At 66.2% G+C, this 21,942-nt stretch overlaps 1 protein-coding gene across 1 annotated transcript; it reads left to right on the forward strand.

Moving 5' to 3' along the window:
* Positions 1-409: 409 nt before the first annotated feature.
* JUP (junction plakoglobin) lies at positions 410-20,039 on the forward strand. Its single transcript, XM_075522855.1, has 15 exons — positions 410-493; positions 10,699-10,931; positions 11,942-12,195; positions 12,765-13,003; positions 13,496-13,697; positions 14,325-14,469; positions 14,885-14,988; positions 16,298-16,636; positions 17,046-17,201; positions 17,365-17,484; positions 17,670-17,820; positions 17,946-18,067; positions 18,351-18,390; positions 18,752-18,920; positions 19,174-20,039. Exons 2-14 carry the CDS (start codon positions 10,706-10,708, stop codon positions 18,895-18,897), a joined length of 2,244 nt encoding a protein of 747 aa, XP_075378970.1. The 5' UTR covers positions 410-493; positions 10,699-10,705; the 3' UTR covers positions 18,898-18,920; positions 19,174-20,039.
* Positions 20,040-21,942: the final 1,903 nt, after the last annotated feature.

The following is a 21,942-nucleotide window of genomic DNA, read 5'->3' on the forward strand; positions in this document are numbered from 1 at the left end:
GAGTCCCAGCAACCCCGCAGCCCCCGGGGGTCCCCGCACCCCACGCACCCCCGGGGCTGCCCCGCCCCGCCCAGGTACGGCCCGGCCCCGCCCCCTGCCCAGGGGAGGGTCCCTGGCTCCGCCCCGGCCCCGCCCCGGCCTCCACCTCGCCCCGCCCCGTGACGTCACCCAGGTGGTCCCCCTCGCGGCCGCGCCCTTCCCCGCCCGCCGCCGCGCCCCGCTGCCCAATCGCCTGCCGGCGAAGGGCGGGGCGGCCGCGCCCCCGCCAATGGAGAGCGGATAAACACGTCCGGCGGGGGCGGTGCCCGGCCCGCCGCGGAGTTGACGGGCGTGCGGGCGGTCCAATAGCGGCCCGGCGGCGCGGGGGCGGGGCGTGTGCCGGGGCGGGGCAGGGCGGGGCGGGGGCGGGGCGGCGCGCGGGGCGCTGCTCGCCTTTTGTTCGGGCAGGAGCGGGGCGGGCGGCAGTGTCCGCGCAGGGGGAGCCGCCGCGCAGGTGAGCGGGGCTGGGCCGGGGCCGCTGCTGCAGCGCCCGGCGGGCCGGGCCCAGAGCCCGGGAGGGCCGGGGCGGGCGGGCGGGCGTCCCGGGCTGGGGAGCGCCGGGACTGGGCGGGCTGCGCCGTGCGGGGCTGGGGAGCGGCCGCGCTCGGGGCTGGGGGGAGCCAGGCGCCCCGGCTGGGTCCCGCCGCCGTCCGGGGCAGGGCTCCCCGCAGGCGGCGGAGCCGTGTGCTGCCCGTGGGCCCGGCTCGTCCCGCGTGGGGCCGGGGCGAGCGCCGCGGCTGTCGGCGGCCGAGCCCAGCCTGCGCGGATCCGGTCGGGCGGGTCCCCGGGGCGAGCCCCCGCGGGCGGCCGGGCCGTCCCGGCCCTCGCTCCCCGCCCGGCGCTGCGGGAGCGAGTTTGGAAGTTGCGCCCCCGCGCCCCGGTGCGAGGCGGCGGCTTCGTCCCCGGCGCCGCCCGGCCGCGCTCCGAGTCGCGGGGCTGCGGGCGAGGCCCTGGCGCGCTGCTCGCCCAGGTGGCCCTGGGGCTCTTGCGCAAGCCGTGGCTGCTCGGTGCCGCGGCCGGCGCGCCCTCAGTCGCACCTGATGGCGGCCCCTCGGCGCTGCCGTCCCCGCCCGCCGGGCCGGGGGCTGCCCTCGCCCGGCTCCGCAGGGCGCTTCCCCGGGCCGCCCCGGCCGGGGGGCCGAGGGGGTCGGGAAGGAGCCGGGGCGGCCCGGTGTCACCCGGGCCCGGGTGGAGGGGTGCCGGGCACCGCTCTGCTCGGCGGGGGGGGGGGGGGTCCCAGCTGAGCCCCCCGCGAGTGGCTGACAGCGGCTATCCATGCAGGGAGAGGTGGGGGGAGCGAAACTGGGCTGTCTTTTTGTCTGGTGTTTGGAGAGGAGAGAGCACTCTAATTGCGTTAGCTGAGCGATTAGCTTAATTAATCAGGTTTACAGCGCAGATGAAAGGATAACGCTGAAATGTTGCTGGGAGTTGCCCGCAGAAGGAAAACGTAGGCTGTCGTACGAGCAACTTGGAAAGACGCTTGTGCCGCGAGAGGAATGCGAATGCTTGCCGAGAGGGCACGGCCGCCTGCCAGGGACGGTCCTGGGTGACCTGCGAAGGCAGCGGCCTGCGCCTGCTCTTGCCGGGCTGCGGGGTCCGGCTTTCCCGTGATGCTGTCGGGGTGCCTGGGCGAGCCCCAGGCGATGGTCCCTGTTGGCTTCCCTGTGCCGGAAGGGTGGCGGGGACCGGGGACGCCCCATGACCCAGCTGGGTCTGGCCCCTGCGGTCGCTGCACCTCCTGTTCCAGCTCACATCGTGCTGGTTTTGGTGCTGGTGCCGCTTGCCAGCCCCGACACCCGTCGGTCTCGCGTCTGTCTGCCATCGGGCTGGCGGGGAGCCGGGGGCGAAGCGTCTCCCTGCCAGCTGCCGTGGGGACGGGGCTGGAGCGGTGCCGGGGCTGCCGGGGGCGTTTGCTCGGGGCTGTCATCTGCATCCAGGGCGGGTGCGGTGCCCGCGGGGTCCGCTCCTGGCCCTGCTCTCGGGAGGAGTGGGTGTCTGGCCCAGCCGGTAACGGGGCTGGGGAGATTTTAAGGTCCCTTTCTTGTCTTTGTTGGTGTTTTATCAGAGTCGGCTGGAAGGATGCAGGGTACCCAGTGAAACAGTCTTTGCACATCTGAAGCCTGTAACTGTTCGTCGCTTTGGAGGATTTCCATAAAGTGTCATGAAAAAACCATTTTACTGCTAATTTGGCTTAAACAAGTTGGCCGTCGGGACGGGAATGCACAGAGCTCCTGGCATCAGTGGCTGAGGGGTGTTTTCCTCTCCAGGGCTGGCTCCTGTGCAGGTGCTGGGGGAGACGTGGGTCCCCAGTGCTCGGGGGGCTCGCGGGGCGCTGGGGGAAGGTGGGGGTGGCTGCAGCAGGGCTCTCCCTTCCAGACAATGGCGTTTACGGTCTATTGTCTGGGCGATGTGGCGTGTCCTCACCGGCTCCAGGAAGCGCGTGCATCCCGGTGGGGCCGAGCCAGGCTGCTGGGGGGGTCTGCCGGGGCTGGGCATGCGAGCGATTTACGCACTGTCCCCGGAGCACCGACCACCTCAGCAGGGTGGGTGGCTGTGGCCTGGCTGCAGCTGGGGACCTTGGAGAATTTCCCCTCTGGTCCCAGTGCTGTATTTCAGTGTAACATTCGGTGCTGTCCTAATCCCATTAACTCTCCCCTTTGTTTCCCCCACCTGAAATCCTTAATCAGCTCTAGCAGCTGGGGCAGGCAGCCGTGGTGCAGCTGTAGGGCTCTTTCGGCTGAGGCTGCTCCTGTGACGATGGCTTCCCTTCAAGGCTGTGGTTTGGTGTGGGAGCACTTGATGGGATTTGGCTTTTTATCGCACTTCCAGATCTCCGGGGTTTAAGACGGTGCTCCTGCCGGGTGCGCTGCCGCTCGCAGATGGCAGAGCCTTGGGGAGCGGAGCTGCCCTTGGCCCCCGCTTTGCAAGCTGGGGAAGCGGCAGCTCTTTGCAGAGAACTTGCAAGACTTTAATTGCAGTACCTGTACCAAGGCTTGCGCTAGTCTTGAAGGTTTAAATTAGCCTGGCTTCTAATTAACAGAAGTTAAAAAGAAATTTAATTTCTATTAAAACAGTACAAGCCTACCTTGGACTTCAGCTTTTACCTTGATTTCAGCTGGTGCTTTCCCACCTAGACAGGGTGTGTGGGGCACCCAGCATCACCCAGAGCTGGGGCTTGGGTGGTGGCTCTCAGTCCCATGAGACTGTGGGTGTCTCAGGTTGGTCTGTGCGGATGGAAGCAGCTGGGATGGCAGCTCAGGAGGACACCAGGGCTGCATTGGTGCCTTGAATCGTTGCAGCGTTCTCTGCTTTGGGAGGGTTGGGTTTACCCTCCTTCCCCATGGACGCTGTTTGGTGAAGCGGTGGAGGACAGCGGGGGTGTGAAGGTGCAAGTGCTCCCTCTCCAAAGAAGTCTTAAAACCTGACCTAAGCAGCTAAACACCACGTCTGTGCTTAAACTGGGTCGGCTTTGGAGCCACACAGGCTCCTGTGCGCAGGTGCCTCGATGGGCAGAGCTCCTGGCCCCATCCGCTTCCCACCTCTGGCGCGGGAATGCCGCACGGCTGGTTGACGGCTGCGGGGGGAGATGAAGATGTTTCTAATCAGGCAGAGGTTTGAAATACCCTTCTAAATATGCCAGCCCTGACGGGTTTTGCTGTGGCTGCTGACAGGCCCGGAGGCATTTCAACATGCCTCGGTCGCTCTGCTCCGAAATCGCTTTGCAAACAGGGCAGGAGCCTCGTGCTGTGCCTGCGGATGCTGGGGCTTGTCGGGCACCCCCAGGACGTCTGCCCCTCGGTGTCTGAACTGAAGGAGTCCTCGGTCTCCTTCCAAGACCCCACGTAGGAGCCGTCAGTGGTGGCTGGGTGGGGGTGGGATGCTCGGTGTTTCCCGAATATCCCACGCCCGGGTGATCAAACCCGCAGGAGGCTGCGCAGGCGAGTGAGCAGCAGTGCCCTCCCGGAGGGGAGCCTGCTCCGGTGCCGCAGACGCGGACCCTGTGGCGTGGGATGCGCCGTGGTCCCGCGTGGCGTTTGGGGGTGGATGGCTGGGTAAAGTGCGTGTGCTTTGCCGGTGGGGGAGAGACTTTTGGCTGCTGTAAGGAGCCCTGCCGTAATCGCTGTGACGCGCAGGCAGGGCCCTGGTGACAAATCATTAACTTGCTCCGACAGGCCGGGTGCTGACGGGTGTTGGTGATAATTTCTTGTGAAGCGTCTGAACTTTACAGATGTAATGCAATTGGATGGAGAAATTAAGCCGGGGCTCGGCAGCCCTGTGTCCCTCCCCGCTGCCTCGGCTCCTCTGGCAGCATCAGGGCCAGGTGGTAAAATCCCGTGTTTCTGGACACCGTGACTGGAGCTGGGAACAGCCTGCGAGCCTCAAAGCCTAAATTTAAAGCCTGCAATTATCGTGTTCTTAAAGGACAACTTGTTCTTTGTGCTCTTTAAAACAAAATAATTATTACTTTTTTTTCTTATCCAGATGGAGTTATTGTGATTAATTGCATCATGCCAGTTCTCCTTTCCCTGGACAAGTGGCGAGTTCCCATCTTTCCCAGCAGCGTTTCTAATGAGATCAGCAAACTTTTATTGAGGAAGGGGTGTGCCCACGTGGGTCCTCCCAGTCCGGCTGTCTCCGCGGGTCTCTGTGGATGGTGGTGTCTGTGCCAGCGAGCAGGGATGTGGGGAGGGGAGATGCTCTGCCAGAGACCCCGCGATGGGTCTTCGGCATGTGAATGTCCTTGGGAAACCCCTCCCTGGGCTGGGTCCTGCCGTGGGGCTTGCCCGTGCAGGCAGAGCCGGCCAGGCACGGCACTCGAGCTGTGCAAGGGGGAGCTGCCCCCAAATCAGGGCACAACAGAGCTGCTGGATCCGTGCCGGTGCCCAGCAGTGCTGGGCATGTGGGGCAGGGAGGTGACACTGGGCGAGCTGGGGCTGTGGCGGGGCTCCCTGGGGAAGCCCGAGCCGTGGTGCAGCAGGCGGTGCTTTGGCACAGCTCTCGCACGAACCCCGGGTGCCTACGGTTCCCGGGGCCGTGGTGCCCTGTGCGAGGGCTTGGCCGCCCCTCGGTGTGCTGCGGGAGGGTGGGTGTCGTGCCCGGCATTGCACGTGCTGTCGCAATGGGAAAGCACTTGATGGCTAATACCTTGTCATTTTGGGATGTGAAGTGCCAAAATATTACAGCCTGGACTTGGCGTGTGCTGGAGCTGTCAGTAGCTGTTAATTCGGGTGAAGGCGAGGCACTTCAGAGGCTTGGGGAATGCGCTCTGCTTTGATGGAGAGCATCAGCTGAGCGGAGCGGGTCGTGGTGGAGGCACCGCGCTGCCAGGGCCGGCTCTGCCACCCGCAGCCTGGTCTCGCCGTGCTCGGGGGGATGCGGCACCCCTGGTGCTGCCTGAATAGTGGGAGCGGGGGCTTTGCACGGGGCTTTCCGCAGCTCAAACTTAACCTCATCAGGAGCAGCTGGAAAATAAACAGGGTTTTAGAGCCTCCTCCAGTGAGGGAGCCTGGGTCTGAAGAGCAGCTCTTGCACCCCTCGCTGCCCTCCCCGAGTGACCTGAAGTTGTCAGAGCTGTTGGGGCGGCTGGGTGCTGCTCCGGCCGTGCGAATGCCGACGAACAAAGGCCGTCGGCCCCTTTGTGTGTGGGGCTGGGGCGGCCGTTACAGCCTGCTTTCTAACGAGAGGCCGGTTGCCCATCTCCTCATTAAACTTCAAGCTGCTCTCGTTCCCCTTTGAATTCTTCCACTTATCCTCACTGTAAAGCCCCATTGAAAGGGCTCGTGGTAGCCGGGATCTGACTCTAACACTTCCCATTGATGCTGGTGAGGTCTTGAAAAGCTCCTTTCTCTGCCGCCTCCTGCTGCGTGTTCCTGCGAGGGATCCTCTTCAAAACCAGTGAAGATTTTGTACAGCGTTGGGTCTGTTGCAGCATCTGCGGGAGCTTCGTTAGCGCTGCCCCAGCTTCGTTAGCCGTCGGTGCCATGGTGGTGCTTCTCGGCAAGGGGTTGCAAGTGATGGGGGAGCTCGGGGTGCAGCTCTCCCGGGTGCCCTTGCCCCTGGGAGGGCTCCGCTGCTGCTGGCTGTGGAGGCTGCTCTCCCCCGGCCTCGCTGTCTGAGCAAGTGGTCACTGATCCCCTGGCTTCTCCAGGCGGGTGGGGAGGACCGGAGATGGCTTGTGTGTAGCATAAGTGCTTCTAAAATAGAGTCTCTTCTCGCATTGCATTTGTTGAATTGCCTTAACTGCCTCTTTCCTGGTCTTAAAAGCCTAAGTGACTGTAATTACAATTGCTCGCACGGTTCCTGCAGCGAGCTCACCCCCTCGCACGGTGCGGCTCCTGAGCGGGGGCACCTCCAGCGCTGCCGCGCTCCGTTCCCGGTGGGGCTGGGAAGGATGCGTGCAAGGATGGGGCTCTGCAGACGGCTCCGGCAGCCCCTCGGCCGGCATCCCGTGCCGCTCGGGGCTGGGCGGCACAGCGTGCCCCGCACAGGGGCGAGGGCAGGCTGGAGCCGCGCGTGATGTGCTCGGGCTGCCTCTCGCACCCACCGACCCCCGGGTCCTGGTGCCTGCTTCTGTGCAGCCCTTGCCTGGGGCTTGGGATGTGGGGGTGCTCTGTGCCCCCCGCCTGCTCACTTGGGGGTGACCCCCCCTGTTGGGGGTCATGGCTGCTCGCCCCAGGGACCACTGCCCCCCAAGATGTCCCCGGGCAATAACTATTCTTGCATGAAGCAGCATTCACGGCTTCCCTGCTGCTGTTCTGGGCAGCTCAGCTGTAAGTCTGGCGGCTGTGTCCTGCCTGCGTGAGGCCGAAGGCTTCTCCTGGCAGCCGGAGGGAAGGGCTGGTCAGGCCCAGGGCCGCGTGTTTGCCGGAGACTTCCTCCGCAGACGGTGTCTCTGGGGGGGCGATGCCGCCTGGATGCCGATCAAATGGCTCTGGGGGCGGATGAGCCGCTGGCCGGTGCCTTACAGCCGTGGGAGCTTCCTCTGCCTTCCCCGGCATTCCTGGCTGCGGGAAGTGGTGGGAGAGGCATTAATCTTCTCCTGGCTCTCCCCTGCGTGGGGGGTGGCTGAAGCCCCTGCCAGCCCCGTGTCCCACCCGGGGCCATTGGAGGTGCTCCCCCAAACCTGCTGCCCCCTCTGTGGGGTCCCCCACGTCTGCCTCGCTGTTTCCTGGGGGGCTTGTCGCTGTTCCTGGGCGTGAGTCCTTTTTCCCTGGGGGTCCCAGCTCTGTGCAGGCAGGGGGGCTCAGCCGGGGCTTGGTGGTACCGCTGTTGGTGGTACCAGCCCGGTGGGAGGGAGATGAGGGCCAGGCGCAGCAGCAATTGTCCTACCGACAGGCCTGGTCGTGGAGGGGGCTGGAGCCCACCCAAGCACCCCCCGTGCTCACGGCTGACCCCTCCAGGGCAGGTATTTTCATGCGTGCCCTAAATACCCCTGGCTTGTCCCTCCTGCGTGAACCGCTGCCCTCCCTTTTGCCGCGTCCTGGGCGCTGGGGATGGCAGGGGTCCTGCCCCACGGCAGCCGTTCACCACCAAAAGCGTCGCTGGTGAACATCCCCTGCTGAAGGTGAACCCGGGCGTAACCAGCATCCCCTGCCTGGGGGGCCGCCCGTCTCGCTCGCATCCTGCTGAGGAGGAGGGAGGGCATCCGGGGACAGAGCCCGGCTGTGGAGGACGGGGGGAGAAGCTCGTGTCGGGCGTCTGGCCCTCGCCGAGTGACGAGCAGAGGATGCTTGACGCAGGGTTCAGAAAATGTCACTGCTCACCGCTGGAGTGTCTGATATTTGCTCCACTTGGCTCTGTCACCTTGGGTGCTGCCGGCCTCGCTGCCTGCCTGCGGTGGTGAGCGAACCCCCGAGGGCTGCTGGCGGGGTGACGCTCCAGGGGGAGGACGGGGGCTGTGTTTAACGAGGCGCCCGTGGTCCCTTCTGGGGGGCTCCTGGGGCTGGAGTCCCCCGAGCTGAGTAACGCCCAGCCCCGGTGGCCCCTCTCCCCCCGCTGCGGGGTGCCGTGCTCAGACGGGTCTGACGCGGTGCTCGTTAGCTTGGACCCGCTCTCCTGCTTGGAGCTTGTCTGGGGCTGATCATCTGAGCTCGTGTCTGGGCGCTGAGGAGCTTTGCTGGCTTTTGATGTCTCTGGGGTGCTGGCGGTGCAGACAGAGGGGGTGGGGGGGGTGGCTCATGCATAATGCAGGGCTCTGTAAGAAGCCGGTGTCTGAGCTGAACTCACAGAGGTTTGAAAAATTAAGTGCCTGTCAAACGCCTGTAAATTGTAGAGCACTGTTACCGGTCGACTGACGGTGCAGGTAGCTCCGGCTCGCTGCTGCCTGGAGGTCCCTGCCCTGGCTGGGGTGGGTGCTCGGGGGTCCCTTACACCCCCCTCTGTGGTGCAGGGAGCTTTCCTGCCCTCGGCTCCGCTCTCCCCTTGCCCACCCTGTCCAGGGCAGCTTTCCGGTGTTGGCCTGGGGGGGCCGGGTCCCTCTGGCCGTGGCCCCGCTGCCAGGGCTCCGCACGCCAGCTCCTGGCTGGGGCGTGCGATGGCTCACACCTCCTGCGCCGCGTCGCCTCGCCCCGCCGGTGCCAGCGGAGCGCTCTCCTGCCCGCCATGCTTCCTCGGGCGTGCTTTGGCATTGCTTTTCTCGGGCTTCCCGACACAACTCGGAGGCTCTGTCACCATGGCCAAGGTGACGCGGCTGGGAGGACTTGCTCTTCCAAACACCGATGCAACAGCTCATGAATACACACAGGGGGTGTGCGGCACTGGGGCACTCCCCGCTCGGCACGGGGGCTCTCCTGGCCGAACCCTGCTCTGGCATGGGGTGGGGAGCGGAGCCGGGCTCGCCCCCAGCGCCGTGCGTCATGCACCGCCCTGCCGCACCGAACGGAAACCCCAGCTCCTGCCTGCGCCCAGGAATGATCTGCCCCTGCTGGCCTCCATTAGCGGGTCCCTCTCTTGCTGCCTTATAAACATGCATTATGCACAACCCATTAAAGCCAGAGCAGTACTTAGTCTGCAGATTGCTGCTTGACAGCTGAAAAAATATTGAATTGACAGGAGCAGCGCCCTTCAGCGGCTCCGGGAAGGGGGCGTGGGCACGGTGGGATGCAGGATGCATCCAGCCGGGGGGACGAGAGTATGGCAGGGCTCCTGCCTCCCGCCCAGCCGCCGCTCCCGGGGAATGAGTGTTTGTGCCCAGGCTGGGATGTTTCCCTGTGAGCGCCAGCCTGTGCCGCTCGCGAGGGCTCGGCCGCTCCTTGGGAACAGCCGGCAGCGCTGGGGCGAGCCGCGCCAAGCCCGTGCGTGCCGTGCCCTGCCGGGCCGCCCCGCGCAGGCTGCGTCCTCGGCCGCCACCCGACGCCCTGACTCAGCCGCCGGCGTGGCGGGGGGCTGGCGGGGGGCTCGTCCCCCGTTCCCCTTGCTCCCCCGAGGAGGGTGCTGGGCCCAAGGCTGACGCACCAGCCTGGCCGGTCCCTGCGAGCCCCGAGCTGTGCCGGCCGCTGGAGGGGAGCCAGGGGTGCGCGGCTGCCCTGGTCCAGCTTGGTGCATGAATCAGTGTCGGTGGAGGTGGTAATTATGCCTCTGTTTGGAAGTGCGGTTGCTGCTGCGCCCAGCTACGCCGGGCGGCAGCTGCTCCCCTCGCCTCTTATCGCCTCTGAAACTCTGACTCATCCCCACCCCTGCGCAGCCTCCTGTGCGGCCAGAGGAAGGGGCAGGAATCCCGGCGGGTGCCTGGGTGGTGGGCTGGCCGGGTGCTGTGTCCGTCTGTCCCTGCCTGCCTCCATCCCTCCGCTCCTGGCTGTGCCGGGGGGGCTGGATGTGGGGCTGGTGACTCACTCCCCTGCAGCGTCTGCCTGCCCCCGTGAGCTCGGGGGTTAATCCAGGAGCCAGCCTCCCTCTCCCTGCATCCCCAAATTAAAGACAAGGGAAACCCAGCCCTGCTCGAAACCTTGGCTGGTTTGGCCTGAGTTTTGGGATGTGCTGGGCTGCCCTGGCCCGGCACCGCGCAGCCGCGGCGTGGTGCTCGGCACGGCACGGGGAGCACCCGGCCCCGGGCCACGCCATGGGCGCTTGTGGTGCTGAGCACCCACGGGAGAGCTGAGCCAGTGGCTTTGCTTGGTTATTTTTAGGCGCTTTAGGAGCGTTCCAGAGGGCTTCTAAAAAGGTTTGTTTTATTCTTGGAGCTCTAGCCTTGTGGCCGTCCCCAGCTCTCTGCCAGGTCCTGTCTCCGGAAACTGGTCTTTAAAAAGCCCGTGGGCAGCCGGGAGAGCCTGGAGCAGGGGGGGCCTGGCCGCGGGGTCCCTCCGTACCGGGCAGAGCCTGCTCACGCCTTCGCCGCCGAGGCGGTGAGACACGGCGTTGCGTGGCAGGCGCTGGCTGACGGCTCAGCCAGCCGCACGCGGTCTGCGCCGGTTGCGGCCGCGGTTCGTGTCTGAACACGAGCAGCAAAGTGCTGAGCTGGGGGTTCGTCATCCCGGTGCCGCCTTTCATCTCGCGTGGGGGAGGAGGGCAGATAGCGATCTGCTCGATCCGCTCCTGGCCCGCGCAGGGGTCGGCTGCCGCGCTGGGGTCTGCTACGCGGTTCGGTGCAGGAGAGGGACAGGAGGGTCCTGCGGTGACCCGGGCTCTGCTGGAGACGTAACTTCTCCCCTCCCTGCCCCGCAGAGCAGCCATGGAGGTGATGAACATGATGGAGCAGCCGATCAAGGTGACGGAGTGGCAGCAAACCTACACCTATGACTCGGGCATCCACTCCGGCGTCAACACCCAGGTGCCCTCTGTCAGCAGCAAGTGCCTCGGGGACGATGACGAGGTCTACGGGAAGCAGTACACCATCAAGAAGACGACCACCACGAGCTACTGCCAGGGAGGGAGCCAGGGCCAGAGCCAAGCGCAAGGTAGGGGCTGCAGGGCCGGGCACGTCCGCGAGCTCAGCTGCTCCGCTCCTGCCTTCCCCCCGCCTCTCCCACGAGCCGCGCTCCTTCTGGGCGCTCCTCCATGCCGCCTTCCACACCCTGGGAGTTGTTACTGCCTAAAATACGCTCCCTCCTGTCGTCCTTCCCTGCGCCGAGAGGCTCTTGCGTAGGGGTGGCGCGCAGCCAGCCCGCGCTGGTGCTGAGCTGTGCACGCACATCCCAGCGCGCCGGTGGGTTGGCTCGAGATAGGAACAGCTGATCCCGGCCCACGGATGGGCCGTCTGCTCTGCTGCCTGTCTGCCTGCTCGGGAAACCTGTCTCGGCGCGGCTGGCGGAGCTGCCGGCGTGTGCCGTAAAGCCCTGCCGGCCAGCCCATCTTCTCCCGCTGCTGCAAGGGTGAAGCAGGCAGAGACGCAGCCGCCGAAGCCAAAGGAGACGCTTCCCCCGGCTTTATCCCTCAAAAGAGGGCTGGTTGCTCCGCTCACCTCTGCAGTTCCCCTGTCAGCAGTCAGCCCTGGAAGGTTTAATGCCGGCTCCCCCGGGGAGGCAGAGCCCCATGGAGAGGGACGAGCCCTCCCGAGCCCCGCGCGGTCCCTGCCCCACAGAGGAGGGGACTGCGGGCGGCTGCTGCAGCGTCTCTGCCCCTCGGGTCGCGCTTGTCCCGGCACCCTCGACGGGGAAGGCCTCCGTGTCCTCCTAATACCCAGTGCCAGCTGCTCCCAAGTTGCAAATATCCTTAATTTTTTAATTAATGGGCCTTGTGTGACAACTGCCTAATCACGCTGCCTAATTGAGTGTTGTCTTATCGCTGTGCTGCCGTATCTGTTTACACTTTGAAGCACCGGCTCCTCGCGGAGCGCGCGGGGACTGCTGACGTTGCCGGTGTCGTTGCGCGAAGCTCTGGCTCAGCTAATTGAAATTGGAAAGCAGGACTGGGAGCGCTCCTCGGAGAGAGCCCGGGTCTAACGCTGCCTCCCCGTCTCCCCCTGCAGCGGACATGGAGGCTCAGCTGGCCATGACCCGGGCCCAGCGTGTCCGGGCTGCCATGTACCCCGAGACGGTGGAGGACCGCTCCCTGCTCATCACCACCCAGCTGGAGGGGCAGCAGACCAACGTGCAGCGCCTGGCAGAGCCCTCCCAGATGCTGAAATCGGCCATCGTGCACCTCATCAACTACCAGGACGATGCCGAGCTGGCCACCCGTGCCATCCCGGAGCTCACCAAGCTGCTCAACGATGAGGACCCGGTAAGGAAGGCTGGTTTGCCTGCGCGCGCGTCTGGGCTTTCAGCTGCCGGGCTCGCGGGGCGCGCTGCCGCGGCACCACAGCCGGGCTCCCGTCCTCGCGGGGCTCCGCGGCTGCCACCCGGCTCCTTCCTCTTGGCAAAGCTTTGCGGTCGCCTCCGTGCTGCAGCGGGACCGAGCCCACCTCTGCCCACCCGCGGCTCCGCAGCCTGTCCTCGCTGCTCTGGCACGGCTCTCCTGCCCTGCCTTGCGCAGACGCCCAGTGCTTCTTGCTGGCTCTCGGTGCTCCAGCCCCCCGCCCGTCCCTGCGGCACGCCTGTGCTCCGTGGACCCCGCCGTACGCTGCCCGCTGCCGCGAAATGCGGTGCGGCTCCTGGAGCAGCGTGGATGAGGATCGTTAAAAATAGCAATCCTCGCCTGCGCTGGCTGTGCCGGCTCTGCCGCTCCAGCACCGCTCTGCCCGGCACGATGCGCGGCAGCCCCAGGCCGGCAAGAGCGGGATCCCTCCTGTCCCCGCCGCGATGGGTGGCAGCAGGACCCCCTCCCACCCGCCGGCTTCTCTCCCCGCTCAGGTGGTCGTCAGCAAAGCAGCCATGATCGTCAACCAGCTCTCCAAGAAGGAGGCGTCGCGCCGTGCCCTGATGCAGTCGCCCCAGATCGTGGCGGCCGTGGTCCGCACCATGCAGAGCACCAGCGACCTGGACACGGCCCGCTGCACCACCAGCATCCTGCACAACCTCTCGCACCACCGTGAGGGCCTGCTCTCCATCTTTAAGTCTGGCGGCATCCCGGCCCTCGTCAGGATGCTGAGGTATGGGGGTGCCGGTGGGGGGTCCCGAGAGGTTGGCAGAGCCGAGCGGTCCCTCCCAGGCTGGCAGCCGGGCGAGTGCCTGGGCTGGGGGCAGAGGAGGGGAGGGCTTGTGCTGCCCCTAGACGTGGGTCCTCCTTCTGCTCACGCCAAAACAAGGGAGTGGGAGACCTTGAGCCTTTTCGCCTGCGAAAGCCCCAGGGGTTTGCTGCGTTTGGAGCCCGTGTGGGGGCAGGAGGAGGGGAGCAGCCCCCCACGCTGCCTTGTCCACGGAGACAGGGCTCGGTCTCTGCTCTGCCCCGAGGAGGAGGAGGAGGTGTCCCTTCCTGGAGGGCGGCCCCGGGGCCGTGCGGCACGGCAGCCTCCCACCGGGTCCTGCTGCAGGGCGCTGGGTGGGAGCTGGGGCTCGGGGCAGTCCTGGGGGCTCCGCCGGCAGCCTGGCGAGCCCGGAGGCAGCTGCCCGCGTTGACGTGGCTCTGTGCCGCCTGCCTGCAGCTCGCCGGTCGAGTCGGTCCTCTTCTACGCCATCACCACCCTGCACAACCTGCTGCTCTACCAGGAAGGGGCCAAGATGGCCGTGCGCCTGGCAGACGGCCTGCAGAAGATGGTTCCCCTGCTGAACAAGAACAACCCCAAGTTCCTGGCTATCACCACCGACTGCCTTCAGCTCCTCGCCTACGGGAACCAGGAGAGCAAGGTGGGCCCGGGGAGCCTGGCCTGCCCCGGGGTCCTGCGGGGGGAGGCGGGGACGGGGGCAGTTGCCCAACCTCGCTCCTCGCAGACGGAAGCCCGGGAGCGCAGGGGTGGGGGCTCCCGCCCTCTCGGCCCGTGTGCCCCCGGCCGCAGCTGGCAGCGGAGCCGTTGTGCTGTCTGCACGCTGCTGCGTCCGGCCTTGCGCAGGTGGAGCGTCCCCGAAAGCACGGACTGTCCCAGTCCGGCCGGCAGATCGGCTCAGCTGGGTTTCTCCCTCTGCTGCTCCGGGCACTGCCTCTGTCTTTGTTCTTTGGCTGCTCCTCTCCTCCTACGCACGAGTCGTCCCGGCCTCTCGCGGAGGTTCGGTCCCTCGACCTGCTCTGACGCCGGCTGGGCGGGGGGCTGCTGCCCGTCCTGCGCGGGGCGAGGGACCCTGGCGCGCGGGGCTGGGGTGGCCGGGGGGCGGTGGCAGTGCACGGCCCCGGCGGGGGTGACCCGAAGCGCTCCTGCGCGCCGAGGGGTCGGACCTCCTGCCCGAGTTGCGTCCTGGCACGAGCTGGGGACACCAGAGCGATGGTCCCGGCAGCGCGGAGCTGCCGCACGCCCTGACCCTGGCCCTTCTGTCTTGCAGCTGATTATTTTGGCCAACGGAGGACCCCAGGCCCTGGTGCAGATCATGCGCAGCTACAACTACGAGAAGCTGCTCTGGACCACGAGCCGGGTGCTCAAGGTGCTGTCGGTGTGTCCCAGCAACAAGCCCGCTATCGTTGAGGCTGGTAAGAGGGGCTGGGGGGCTGCGGCAGAGCTGAGTGTTGAAGAGGAGGAGGATGGTGGCGTCGGGACGATGCAGCTGAGGGTGCCCTCTCACAGCTGATGTGCGAGACAGGCAGATGCCTTGCGCAGCCAGGTGAAACCACCTGCGTGTGGCCTGGCTTCTTGCTCTGAATGGCTGCTGAGGAGCTTTCCTGGCCCTGTGCCTGGGCAGGATCTGGCCCAGCCGGCCGGCTGGGAGCCCTCTTCCCACGCCGCATTTAGCCTCTGCTAAGCCGCGAGGCGGCATCGTGCGTTGGAGGCATCGGTCGGGTGGTGCCCGGCCCGCGCTTGCCACGCAGACCCACCGCCTCTCCCTTCTCCTCTCTGCCGGGGCAGCTTTGGGTATTTACAGATGGGCTGGTGTCTCCCTCCCCGCAGGCGGCATGCAGGCGTTGGGCAAGCACCTGACCAGCTCCAGCCCCAGGCTGGTCCAGAACTGTCTCTGGACCCTGCGAAACCTCTCCGACGTGGCTACCAAACAGGTGAGCGCGCAGGACCCCGAGTCGTGCTTCAGCGCGGCGTTTTGGAGGCTTCTCGGTACCAGCTGCCGGGCTGCCCCTTGCCCTCTGCTTGTGCCGGGCTGAATCCAAAGCAACGTCCTTGTGCCGTTCCCAGTCCCTGCGGGCTGTGGCAGCGAGCGTGCCGGCGGAGCGAGGCAGCGTGCGTGCCAGAGCCCCGCTGCAGCAGGGGTTTGCCCGGCGCTGTGGGAGGCTGCTCGCTGCCCGCGGCCCTTCCCACGCCAGCCGGCTGCCGGCGCTCGTGCCGTGTCCCCGGTGGGGGGGCCGAGGCCACCGGCAGTCGCTCGCGTGCTCAGCGGGGCATCGCCGGGGCTGCTGCTCGCTCTGACTCGGGGAGCCCCTGGCAGCCTGCCCTGGCGCTGGCCGCCGGCTCGGCTCCTTCCCCGGCGAGGGAGCTGCCGTCAGAGCTGCCGTCGAGGTGGTTGTGCCCGTGGGGCTGAGTGGTGGCCGGTGCGAGGGTGACCCCGGGCTCCGCTCCGGGGTTGCTCTCCCCAGCCCTTTGCTGCCTCCTGATGCGTTCCCCATCTGCTGGGGCCGCCTCTCTGTGCAGATTAGTGCCTGATGCAGTGTGGAAACTATTTGGGCTGGCGTGTAACCGTCCCTGGCTCTGCGGATTGAGGGGGGGACGCGGCCACGGTGCCTTTAACTCCTTCCTGCCCCGCTGCTGGCCGCCTGCTGGCGTGGCTGGGACCGTGGTCGCCCCGGGACCGCTCAGGGAGCGCTGGCGGGTGCATTGTTTGCTCTTCCCAGCAGAGAAAAGCTGCTGGAGAGGTTAAACTCTAAAGCTGCACGTGTCGGGAGCGCCTGTTGCTCATGCCGTGCTGGCATCGCGGAGAAGCAGCCCTGGCTGCAGGGGGACGGGGAAAGGCGCAGCGTGGGAGACGCAAACGCTGCCGCTCCGCCGTTGCTGCCTGCTCTGGCCCGTGCAGAGCCGGGGGGCGCGTGGGATGGGGACGGGGGGTGCTGGGGAGCCGGGGTCTGTAGGAAGGGGTGTGCGAGCTCCAGCGAGGACAGCCACACAAGCCTGGGTCTCGAGGGAGGAGGGTGCCAGGTCTGGAGGAAGAGCACGGCTGGGGGCTGGATCCCGTCCTTGCGGGAGGGGGCTCCTCCTCTCCAAGGCCGGGTGTCCGGCCCGGCCCAGGGGAGCAGCTCTGGCTCCCCACAGCCGGGCGAGAGACCCCGGGGACGGGCGTGGGGCTGCGGCCCGGCCGCTGGCCGAGCCCGGGTCCAGCGGCAGGGGGGCTGGTCCGACCTCTCGTCCCCGCTCCCGCAGGAGGGCCTGGACGGCGTCCTCAAGATCCTGGTGAACCAGCTGAGCTCCGACGACGTGAACGTGCTGACCTGTGCCACCGGCACCCTCTCCAACCTGACCTGCAACAACAGCAAGAACAAGACCCTGGTGACGCAGTCGAATGGGGTGGAGGCCCTGATCCACACCATCCTGCGGGCGGGCGACAAGGAGGACATCACTGAGCCGGCCGTCTGCGCTCTCCGGCACCTCACCAGCCGGCACCCCGAGGCCGAGATGGCACAGAACTCGGTGCGGCTCAACTACGGCATCCCTGCTATCGTCAAGCTCCTCAACCAGCCCAACCAGTGGCCGCTGGTCAAGGTAAGGGGCTGGGGGGATGTTGGGGGCCGGAGGAGGCCAGTGGCTGGGCTCAAGCGAGCCCCCGGCCGCTGGCCCGCGGTGGGACCCTGCAGCTGGTGCCGTGCACGGAGCGATGGCGGGCTGCTGCCGCTGCAGCTCCGGTCCCGTTGGGCGGCATCCTTGACGGCAGCTAATGGAGGAAACGGCTCGTGCCGGCTGCTCGGCTGGAATCAATACTCGCCCCGGCCTCCCCCGCGGGGAAGGGGCCGAATCCGGTGTGGGAGGAAGTTGAAGTCAGCCCGTGCTGCAGAGGGGGATGGGGTGGGACGGGCAGGGGGAGGGGGGCCCGGCTGGCGAGTCCCGGGGGGGGCACATGCTGCTCTGATCCATGGTCGAGATTAATCTCTCCTTCCCCTCTTCTGTCCTGCAGGCTACCATAGGCCTGATCCGCAACCTGGCCCTGTGCCCGGCCAACCACGCCCCGCTCCAGGAGGCCGCCGTCATCCCCCGCCTGGTCCAGCTGCTGGTCAAGGCTCACCAGGACGCCCAGCGGCACGTAGCAGCCGGCACGCAGCAGCCCTACACGGTGAGTCCCTGCGGCAGGGTCTGCCGGGGTGCCCCTCTGCCCTGCTCCCGGCACAGCCTGGCACCCCAAAAGCCGAGCTGTCCCTGGGGGGTAGCCTGTGCCCGTGCTCAGGGTGGTCGTGCCCTGGTGTGGGGTGCCCCGGCTGAGCGCTTGTCCATGGCAGGATGGAGTGAAGATGGAGGAGATCGTGGAGGGGTGCACAGGGGCACTGCACATCCTGGCCCGGGACCCCATGAACCGCATGGAGATCTTCCGCCTCAACACCATCCCTCTCTTCGTGCAGGTCAGGGGCCGGGGGGGACACGGGGGCTGCGCTCTGCCACCTCCCGGCTGGCGGGCACAGCCCCACGGTGCCGGGGCCGGGGAGCCGCAGCGCTCGGCTCGCAGCACCCGTGCGTGTCGGACCACATCAGGAGCACGACAGCTCCTCGCTGGCTGCTTCACGTTGCCGCTAATCTCTCCTGACAGCTCCTCTACTCGCCGGTGGAGAACATCCAGCGCGTCGCAGCTGGCGTGCTGTGTGAGCTGGCCCAGGACAAGGAGGCGGCAGATGCCATTGATGCGGAGGGGGCCTCGGCTCCGCTGATGGAGCTGCTGCACTCCAGGAACGAGGGGACGGGTGAGTGTCACCGTGCCGGGGGCTCTCCCCCGCCTGGCGTTGCCCCCGCCGCAGCCGGTCTGGCTCTTCTGGTGCTTCGGTGCCGCGCGGCACCGGGAGCTGAGGCTGCCGTCCTTCCCCTGCAGCCACCTACGCGGCCGCCGTGCTCTTCCGAATCTCGGAGGACAAGAACCCCGACTACAGGAAGCGCGTCTCCGTGGAGCTCACCAACTCCCTCTTCAAGCACGACCCGGCAGCCTGGGAGGCGGTGAGCATCCTGCTGGGCGCGGAGACGAGTCCTTTTCTCTGGGGAGACCGGGCCCTCTGGGGACAGCCCCATCCTGCCTCCAAACGCTGCCGCCGCCGCCTCCAGACAGAGCTCGGACAGGAGCGACCGGCAAACTGGGGGAGGCAGGGGGTGGGCGGGCTGTGGCCTTGGCTCTGGGTCGCGGTACCTGCTACCTGGGACGGGGCTCGGCACCACGTGGCCCCTGAGCATCGTGCGCTGTGAGCGCGAATCCCCTCTTCAGTGGTGTCACCTTCTTTCCTAGGCCCAGAGCATGATCCCCATCAACGAGCCCTACTCGGATGGTGAGTACGGCGCCGGCTCTTCCTGCGGGGTCCCCTCGTGGGCTGTGCTCTGGTGGGGCAGTTGCCTCATCTCACCAAACCGGGCTGGTTTTAAAACCTTTCTCGGGTGGCTGCTAGCAAAGCGCCAGCCCGGCCCGCCTGGGGATGCTCGGCGGGATGCTCGGCTCCCCGGCGAGCGTGCGCGGCCGCTTCCCTGCGAGCCTGGGCTGGCCCAGAGGCTCGGGGCGGGTGGGTGGCCCTTGTATCGTTTGCAGAGCCACGTGCCGCACGCCGCCCCGGGCGGGGGGACCAGGAGGGTGGCTGAGGTCCGGAGAAGTCTCTCGCCAGCGGGAGCTGAGGCTGCCGCGTCTCTTCCCTGCAGAGCTGGACCCCGGCTACCGCCCCATGTACTCGGGTGACATCCCCTTGGACCCCATCGACATGCACATGGACATGGACGGGGACTACCCCATGGACGCCTACAGCGACGGTGTCCGAGCGCCCTTCGCTGACCACATGCTCGCCTAACCCGCCCCGCAGCCCCGCACCAGGTAGTTGCTGGCGTGTACCCAGGGTGCGGGCGCGTATCGAGGGCGTGCTCAGCCCTGGAGCGGGGCGGGCGACCGGGGGAGGCCGGGCTGGCGGCTGGCACCCGGTGCTGCCGTGGGGTCCCTGGTGCTGCCGTGGGGTCCCCGGTGCTGCCGTGGGTCGGTGTCCCCATCACCGTGCGGGCTCGGGGGGGCCCTGGTCTCCTCCAGAACCCCGCTCGGTCGAGTAACGGGAGCTCGCTCCTGCTGCGTGCAGGTGTTTTCTCCGTACAGAAGAGGGTGGCCCCAGAGCTGAGTATTCGCAAGAAGGACTTGGGAGACAGAAGTGCCTGAGAAGACAAACTTTTCCATTCCCACGAGAGGTTTTATTTTTCGATTTTTTTTCTTCGCTGTGGGTCTGTGGAGAAGGTCCTTCCTCCTGGGACTGCTTCAAGCACCTACTGCCGCATCCAGCATCCAAGATACTGTTTCTGAAGCTTTAAAACACACAAACCCTGCACCGTTAGCGACCTTTCATTGGCAAAATAGTCTTTTCTATGAATATATATTTCTTTTTTATTTTTAATATGGTGCCAACGGCTTTTGCCGTCTTTAAGTTTGTGCTTTCTAACTTCCCCACTGTTTGTTCTGCGTGTTAGCGTTCTAGGAAAAGAATCTAACACAGGAAAACCCTCTGCTTTCTGCGAACTCCAACTTAATCAGGCCAAGCCAGAGTTTGCTGAAACCAAAGGGGGCCGTGTCCCAGGACCTTCGTTTTAGCCATCGGGATGTCTGTGGGTTAATTCTTTCCCATCAGCCGTTGGGGAGCTGACTTTGTGTACCTGCCTATCCTACCAGTACCCATAGAGGAGTGACTCCAGCATTAGGAACCGTGTCCTTGTACCGATCTCTGTTGCACATTTTAACCCATTTCCCTTCTTTTTGGTGAGTGGTGTGTTTCCGTCCCCTCCTCCCTTATCTAACACATTTTTTAAAGAGGCTCTAGATCTGATGGTGGTTTAACGCTTCCACTGGAAAGGGATGGACAGTTACTGGAGTGTGGTTCAGGAATGGAAGATTTTATTATTTCTGTAAGTTGTTTTTGTATAGACCAAAGCAAAGAATAAAATAACCCCCCCAGCCCCGTGTTGCCCTGAGCCTGTTCTTCTGTCAGCTGGAGAAGGTCAGCGCGTCCCCTTGGGGCAGCCGGAGTGAAGGTGGCCATCGTCCTCCTCGGGCCAAGCGTTGGCGGTTCCCTCCCGTGGGGCTGGAGGGCCTGGGATGAGCTCGTTCCCGTGCTCTGCACCCGCTATGCCTGGGACAAGCAGGCTGGGCCCCTCCTGTGCCTTGGGGACGATGCTCGGCGAGGCACAGGCCACCCCCTCGCAGCCCCGCGGCACCGGCGGCGGCTCCCACCGGCAACCCTGCACCCGGACTCGTTGCCAGCCCTTCCCTCGCCTGTTGCCGTGCTGGGTTGTTAGCATGCCAGCTCCGTCCAGGTGTCTGTCTGCTCTGTCAGGGGGTGAAAACTCCCGGTAATTAAGACGTTTGTTCATTAGGCAGCATCACCGGCGTCTCCTCTCTGCTGCTGCGCAGAGCTCGCTTTATTGAGCTCTGGGGGATAAAGGCGCCGGTCAGGAGCGAGCCCCGCTGGTTGATGGAGTGAAGCCTCCGTGGAGCCGTGAGAGGCCAGGTTAAAAAAAGTGATTTACTCAGTCAAACCTGGTTGCCTCCTCCCGCAGCCCGGCTTCATAGCAGGAACAGATGGCAGGAGGAAATATTCTCAGCCGAAATGCTAACTCTGACAGCTGCTCCCGGGGAGGGCGATGGGGAAAAGCGGCGCCGGGCGCCAGGCAGGGATCGTGCTGGGAGGTGGAAACTGTCTGTTCGCAAAGTTACCCACCAACTTCAGGGCTGCCCATTTGCCTGGCGGCCTCTTTGGTATGGGGACGGGGCCAGGGACGGACACCGCTGGCAGCCGGACGCCCCGGGCTTTCCCACGGCAACTTTTTGGGCCAGAAGGCGCAAGCTGAGCCTGGAGGCAGGAGATCGCCTGCAGCAGCTCCCCGCAAGGCTGCGGGCAGGGGCAGGGCTGTGGGTTTTGCCTGCTGGGGTGTACGTGCTGGGGGATGGAAGGGTGAAACACGGGTGGCCCCGGGATGCCCACGTCCCTGGTGGGTTCATGCCTCTGCCCCATGCATCCATCCTGCGGGGGACGGCTGGGGGCATGGGGGCTCCTCGGGCAGAGGTGGGGGACCTGGAGAGGGGACTTGGGACGCTGCTGGCTTGGGGTGCTGCGATTGCTGCGTGGGTTCGGTGAGATACCCACCGCTGTGACACAGGGCGGCAGCCGGAGAGCCAGGACATCGTCCCCCACCCCCAGCTCTGCGCTCTGCCTGCTGTGGCACAGCTCGCTCTGTGCAGCCACTGGCAGGACGCTAATCAGCCCGACACGGCTGCCACCAGCGCGGGGAGATGGGGGGACGTGATCAAAGGGAGCTGGGAACAAAGTCGCAGCCGTTCCCGCTCGCTGTCAGCATCAACCCCTCTGTCCTTGCGCCTTTGCTTGGTTCTGCTGCGGCGCCTGGCCGTGCTGCAGAGGGAGGCGGGGGGACGGCGAGGTGGGTGCCCGCCATGCGTGGGGCCCAGGCTGCTGCAGAGCAGGGTAGGGCGTGAAGGTTTGCACGTCCGTCGTGGCGTGCCGTGGACAGGCCCGGTAGCAGGCTGGGCTGGGGCAGGAGCAACCCGGGGACAAAGGCAGCAGGAGCGGGGCTGGGAAGCGGGGCTGGCTCCAGTGCCGTCCCGCTGGCTCGGGGGAACATCCTGCGCTGAGCTCGGCCCCGCGGCCGTGGCCAAGCTCCGGTGCAGCAGGGATGCGGCCGCGCTTCCTGCCACGGCCCGTGCCAGGACCAGGGACGAGCAAAACAACAGCTGCTTTCCGGGCAGCCCCGGCAGGGCCGAGCACGCTTCCGGAGGGCAGCGGGGCCGGGGTGGCTTGTGGGACGAGGCTGGGGGGCCAGGCAGCCCACTGCCTGCTGCAGCCGCC

The sequence above is a fragment of the Mycteria americana genome, chromosome 22 (genome assembly GCF_035582795.1).
Source record: "Mycteria americana isolate JAX WOST 10 ecotype Jacksonville Zoo and Gardens chromosome 22, USCA_MyAme_1.0, whole genome shotgun sequence".
NCBI lineage: Eukaryota > Metazoa > Chordata > Aves > Ciconiiformes > Ciconiidae > Mycteria > Mycteria americana.